Source organism: Echinococcus granulosus, assembly GCF_000524195.1.
Source record: "Echinococcus granulosus chromosome Unknown EG_S00166, whole genome shotgun sequence".
In the NCBI taxonomy this organism is placed as follows: Eukaryota; Metazoa; Platyhelminthes; class Cestoda; order Cyclophyllidea; family Taeniidae; genus Echinococcus; species Echinococcus granulosus.
Genome location: NW_020170546.1, coordinates 88,461 through 95,664, shown reverse-complemented (window position 1 = coordinate 95,664; position 7,204 = coordinate 88,461). Strand labels below are relative to the sequence as shown.

The 7,204-nt window shown below is 37.6% G+C and overlaps 1 protein-coding gene across 1 annotated transcript; it reads left to right on the top strand. All coding sequences in view use genetic code 11, as the record gives it.

Moving 5' to 3' along the window:
* Positions 1-470: 470 nt before the first annotated feature.
* Positions 471-2,428, top strand: EGR_09775 (hypothetical protein; the record flags this gene model as incomplete). Its single annotated transcript, XM_024499024.1, has 3 exons — positions 471-578; positions 1,111-1,298; positions 2,272-2,428. The coding sequence occupies 3 exons, from the start codon at positions 471-473 to the stop codon at positions 2,426-2,428; spliced, it is 453 nt and encodes a 150-aa protein (XP_024346565.1).
* Positions 2,429-7,204: the final 4,776 nt, after the last annotated feature.

Sequence of the window (7,204 nt, the reverse complement as noted above, 5' to 3'; positions counted from 1 at the left end):
ATTTACAAACGCAAACATCTTCGGCCTCGAAAAATTGGCTTACGCGTTTTGTTTCAACATTTCTTACATTTAGCGTTCTGCTAGGATGCGTCTTAGTGGCGAAAGGAAATGAGCTATGAAATTCACTTTTGCCTTCCTGTAGTTTGTACTTTTCTCTTTCTCATAGCTATAGAGTAAAATTGTGAGTTCACTTTAAGGGTTATCCATCAAAATATTAAAAAACTAAGAAGAGATAAATATATTAACAAGGATGTCTTTATTACCCACATGTCTGAGCAGGCTGCGAGTATGGCATGTCTATATGCATCTGCAGCCTGAATGCTGAAAACGCGGAAGTGGTTTCATTCTTGCCTATTTATGTTCAGCCACTTTCTTTATAGCGGTACATTTGGTGTCCTGACGTCACACTGGCTAATCAGTAGGGAATTCGTCTGTTATTTTTCCCAATGCTGTTGTTTGCTACCTGACTTATGATGAATAGTGGATGTCGTAAACCACTATTCGTTAATAAAACAAAAACAGCATTGGAGTTCCCCAATCAATCTACTCATCCGGTACCACATACCCCCACCTTTAAAGTAAGCATCACTTTGTGATTAGATGGAGATGCTTTGCTTATAGCAAAGTGCAGCCGGGTTCAAACACAGTAAAAGGAATTTCACTTGGGACCAAAATAGTGGCTAATAATAAAGTAAACCAAAAACCAAATGCCGTCTAGATTTTTTAACAGAATCGTTTTTACCATCTTGAGATTCGGATATATTAGACTCCTTACGGGAATATCAGTGGACTTAGATATCGGCGTTGATGTCTCTATTACCGAAGTGAATGAGTAAGCAGAGTGAGAGTAAGAATAGTTTATGGACAGAGTAATAATCGATTGGCCTTGACCTTATAATTAGTTATATAACTCATCTGGGCGTAATCTCAGCCGATGAAGGAGGAGGAAGAAAGAAGGGCGATTTATATAAAGTTCGAAAGTTAGCCACAAATGGTAAGCCTCTATAAAATCAAATAAGAATTTTTTCTTAGGACTACAAGCGTTTGTAGCAACGAATTTCATTTACTCTTATAAATTAAATTCAGTATGATTTTTATAAGATGAATTAGAGAACAAAAATTAAAATTACCCACCTTAATTCATCAGAAACAGTAAATTTGCAAGGATCATTTAAGTCAGACCGAACCTTCGCATTTGACAGGCTCTCCGACTGGTGGGCTACAGTTGTATTACACACAATAGCAAGTGACAAATGCGCCATTTTACTTGTCATCCAGTCCAGTAAAATCCAGATCAGGTTAGGCAAGATGTCGCAAGACCTGTATGCAGGCACATCTACTAGTATAGAAGAATTCAAGTACTCTACGCTCATACAACGATCAGGCGTGCAAAATAGCCGAATGGTATGGACGGCCTAAAGTCTGTAGAGGATTTATTATAGATGGTAGTAGTCATGATGAATGCCATCCCATCATCTTGGCTTGTAGAACTTCCGTATATCTGCCTTCTGTTCACCTGACTGTGCCTTGTTGGACTTATCTAGATGATCCATGCTTACTCGCGCTATCTTGAAATTTTACAAGGCAAATCCTTCGCATTTACGAAAATTTACTATTTCGAAATAAAATCGCAGGGTGCCTACCAAAACTGTATGACTCGACATTGTTCTCCACACTAATATGTACAGTACAAAAACTCGGATGGAAAATATTGTAGCATCCACTTTAAAGCTCAGATCATTCTCCAGGTGATCACTTTATATTTGGACCCCCATAGAAAAATTTTGGAATCAGGATAGCCCCCACTTTGTCGCAGGTTTTAAGCTCTTAGTTATGACAGGAAAATGCGTATAATTATCAATTCATTTTTTTTTCTCCTGCCTCTTTTAAGAAATCATGTATCGAAATAACTCGTTTTGCAAGCCATCCGTCATACAACAATGGTAGAATGCTTATGCAGCTGCAGTGCTGCTCTAAGCCTTTTGTAGGCAAAACGGTTGGTTTCTATCACTACTTGACTACCTTAAAAAGCCAAACATTTGTCTCATAACGTACTACACTGTGTAGCTCACGGGACTACCTAGACGCGGTGAATCTCTGCATGAGTATCCAAAATTAGAGGTGGGTTCTTTCAACACGGCTATTCTCCGCTGTCGTGAACCAGCACATAACCAATAGGTATGGCTGGACTACTTTGTGTCCATCAGCTCTTCTTGACACAAATATCACCTACTTCCTTTCAAAATGCTCTTGACGTTTTTCAATATTAAGAGAAACAAATGAACTTTTACCACCATTTTTATCTACGGCCAATAAAGTTCAAGATCAAAGATTCATAACCTTAAGTCATATGAGCAAGATGTGCTTCGATCAAAAGTATCGCACGTTGCATTTACCAATTGATTTCAATCAAACAATTATTCACTGAGCACACATAGTGCTTGTACACATGGATGGCATCGTGGCCAGTGATTCTATGAAAGGAGGCATGGAATACATTGCATTACATTAGCGTCTTCTACGAATACCTTGCATCATTTCATTTCATTGCTTGATTACAGTAATCTAGGACTGCATAGAATGATGCTCCAATTTTACATGATCAGCTTTTCAGAAGACTTGTAATTATTTCAAGTCATCTGAAAATGAAGGAAAAAGAAACCTAATAAATATGTCCATGTTATTTAATCTATGGACTTGGTATGGGGGGTGTGACGTGTATTAGAGATCATGAATAAATGAGGGTACAGAAAATCAGAAATAGGATGTTGGTTGGCTCTATTTTATGAAAAATGGTCTCATTCCATTTGCACCATTTGACGAACTCAACCTTGGGTAGCTTCCGATCAGCTAATGACTCTGTTTTAGACTGAAGCTGTAATAAGAAAAAAGTGTGTTTCACTAACTTGTTTGTAGCTGGGAAATTGCTTACATCAGCTATTAATTTGGTCTTTTAGCAGGCTTTAAAGTAGGACGCAGCATTTTCTCCTTAATGAGTCCTAGGTGAATTCGGATAAGAGCTGCCTGCTTTGGTGTAATTCAGTAAAGTTGACACAATAGATGGAATTTCTTATAGCGTCTTTAAAGTGCTTTAAACTTTAAGCGTTATTTAGACTTTACACTTGATCGAACTCAGATATGCAAAATGAGGCACAGAATGCAACAATCTCAAGTTTATTTATTCAAAGAATTACCTGGAAAAACCAGTTGTAACCGACTCCATTGGAGATAAATTGAGATATTTTCATATACATTATTCAATCTCTTCGGCTTACGTATCTCTCAAACCATTACGCTTTATAGCAATGTGTAAAATTTTCTTAATAGCGTCTAATTCTGACTTTAGTCAATTTGCTGCTCCTCCCTGGAGTAATTTAATAAAATCAATCCAAATGAGCAGCTTGTCTTGTGTGATTAAGTCATAATATTCTTATGAAATGCTTGCCGTTTCGCAAGAACCTTATCTGTAAAATCATTAATAGAATTTCTGGGTGACACAATAATAAAAAAATTGCACTTTAGCACTTCAGTTGTGTCATTTAGCATTGCGAATTAACACACCTGGGGGGCAAATTAATTCAAAACCTAAGCACGAAATCCTTTTTGCCTCTCTGGGTTAGGGAAAATGTAATGTGGTTGACCCGATCAAAATTCGCTTTACAGAATTCCATCCTTTCCTCAATTCACATGCACTTTCCGGCCTTACTATCAATAAAACCGATTTGTAGGTCAAGCAAAGCACAGTTAAAGTGAAGCTATGACAAAGGTATGAATGATATAAGGAAAAAAGTTTTGCGTCCTTTTCGATGAGTGATGTCAAGGTCTGAGTCACGATCTCCTTCAAATATTTTCTACAGCCTGAATTATAAAACAATTCAAAGTCAAAAGTAAAAATGCACAGTCCTTTTTTTAATCAAATATTTGGAAATTTAGTAGCAAAACAGGCTTTACTTTTCTATTTAATCCTATGTATGTGTGGTTAGTCACTAATCCAGCAAGTAATTGGGATAAAACATCTATGCAAGTCAAAATTTGAGTGTTTGACAGTTGTAATGAATGAATTAAAATGAGCAGATCAGTAAGTGCTGCATCAGGTAAAAGCATTCTGTAATACATGGAATAAGTCATTTAATTTAATCCCCAATTATTCATTTCTCAGTGTTTCTTATGTGTAAGACTAGAAGTACATTGTTAAATAAGCGTAACACCATCAGCAGCCAGAAGACATTTTAAAATTCTTGTCGAATTTTGGTAACTTTGACACACTAGCTTGAGGAACTCATAAATTCTTCACATTTCCGTAGTAATTAGCAGACTTCTTTTGATATCGACTCCACAAAATAGCGGTATGTTCCACGGACTTCAAACAATTTTTTTACAGGATAATTTGAGCAATAAATGCTACTCATCATTTTTGGAAAAATAATAGATGCTTCGCTCATTGACAGCCTAATAAATTTTCTTCTGTCAAATCTGATAGGTGCCCATCAGCTGTGAAACAGACAACGGTATCGATGCCATTGCTGCTGCGAGTTTTTCCTGCAGTAAGAGACTTATAAATTCTCATGCATAGTTAATGCATTCTTAATTCTTGAGAAAGGGGAATCAGACAGACCACGTAATTGCGTGGCTTCTCAACTAGATGACACGAACAATACCGGTGCTGACATGTAGGTGAAGTCAGTCAAATCCCTCCCCTAAGGCTGGACATATTTAAACCTCGACATCTCCATCGTGCAGTCCATTGTTGCTAGCATCCCTCTCTTTATTACTTTTGTTTTCCATTTTTACCCTTTTTTCCACACACTTTTTAAGTCACTCACGGTAGTATTCGGCCTTAATGATTTATACGCAAAAAAAACTCACAACGTAAAATCACTGATCTAACACCTGAAGTGGTGTATAAAATATGCAAATTCCTTGATGCCTTTTGATCTGCTTGAGTACCTCAAATGTGAGGTGTATCCTTTAAGCCATCCTCAACTATTCTGTGTCAGCACATTTACCAATGGACCTGATTGGGCAAGTATCCCTGTCAGCTGCTCTTACTACAACCATTACCAACTTCTTTTTTAGATGCCTTATGAGTCATTTAACATCGGATAAGGCAAAGTGGCTCTTTTTCAAATCTTTTATCCAAGCTTAATCAAGACCAAAGCTGCAAAACTATATACTCTCGTCTTTGCCCGGCATTAATACAGGGCTAATGTCGAATTTGGAAAGTATAGTACAGCCATAGGTACTGCGCTTTGATTCTGCTTACAAAATTTTAATGTACAAGTCTAAAGTGAGCGCACCTATCTTTTCTACGCAGGGATGAATCTTTACTATTGATGCTGCTAATAAAGAAATAACTAATTCCTAAGAGAACCACGATTGAGTATGGTTTCGCAGACACCACATATTCAAATAAACGAGATGGTGTAGACGGTCTCGAATGCATAATCTATCTAAAAGATCCCTTGCATTTCTGCTTTGACTTTGTCAGACATTAGTAATTTGGGTTCTTGTAAATGGAAGGAGAAATGTGTCAAATGAGATGGACTGTCTTGTTCAATTTTACAAGGGACTTAATGGCGTAAATAACTCGCCGCTGGCTGTTGTGCAAGCGAATTGGCTACTGTGGTGCATCAAATTTCAACAAAGAAACTTACTTAACTGGTTTTATTCTGTTGGAATTAAAAAAAAGATCAAATGGCGACTCAGTGTTGTCCAAGAGACAACGCATGTGATCGAGACTTTCGTGTACCCAGCAGCAGTAGTACGTTTTTCTACTTTCATTTCTAGTTTTTAGTTGGATAATTTAGTAGTAGAAGCCCTATAAAAGCTACGTAATCACTAGATTTGAAGCTGGCTTGACAGTCAAATTACCTCACTTTTTCGCCAATTCATAAGAGATCGAATTAATCTTTAAACCAATCGCATTTAAAGCAGTCACGACAGAGGAAATAGTGTCTAGATTGGGTGAATTTATAATAGCAGGTGTTTGCAATATACCCGGAACGCCTCTTTGCAACGATGAGCTCATACTATGCAGTTGGAATTGATATGCATGTAGTCATATTGGAGTAAATATCTTGAGACGAAGGCAAAATTCTTTTGGCAAATATTTCAGTCTTTCACTGCACATGAATACGTGACCTTTAGCCTTCAATTGGGAGCAATCTGAGTAGAAAATTGACGGGAATAGATAACTATGATTCCAGAAGTGGTCTTGGCAATGCCATTTCTCAGGTTCTGTAAACGGAGCCAGACATACTGTCAGTGATTATGTGCAATCGACTTACTCCTTTCTTTATTCAAGAATAACTTAGATTGGGGTCATTCGGACTGTTTGCATCCAACCATGGCATTAAATCTCACTCATTAAAGGTTTTCTTATATGGTAAATACAACAATGCTGGGTTTTATCATAGTTTGCTGTATTTTTGGTGTCGGAGAAAAAGTACGATTTCGCTAGGGCTGAAATGGACTGAACTCAACGCACTCTGACGCATCAAATCCAACGGTGCAGGTTGTTTTGAAAAAACCGCTTTATGCACAAACCAAATTCGACTATTAGTTGTTCCCTATTTCTAAGTCAGTGTGCATGAGAATAGAGACAGCCTTTATTGCATTTCCAGTGAAGCAAACCTAAGCCCGAGAGGTTAAATCGGTAGAAATGGTTGTACTTCATTTTTCAGCCTAAATGCAGGGCAAATCTTTGGTCTAAGCATATGAATGCCTGGTATGAGCCACTGCTAACTTCTTTACAGCCACCAGTTAGGATCAGTCCATAAGTTGCCAAGACTTGTACACATCATACTACCACATGAGTACTTTTCGTCCAGCCCCATGGGGTCAGTCAACAGTCTTAGGCGTGTTTTTTCCGATTCGTGAATGTGTGCTTGTATGGTGAGTGTAACTGTGGATATGTGATAGATTGCAATATCAAGCGTTTAATTCCTGAGGACCAAACAATAGCCACGGCTGAGGTCTATTTGCTCATTGCAATTGGAAGGTGGGCCTGAAATAGCTCTTTCTGAGAAAGAATTCGTACAACAGTCAGTACTAGACAATCAATGATGCCAAAGTTCTCTTCTTTCTGTCTCTTTATAATGCAAGACAACATATATATATGTATGCTGCATGCTATAAACTGACTTATTATAATGTTTTCATTGGAGGTAAGGGAGGGGAATACACACATCCGTAAGAATCAGAT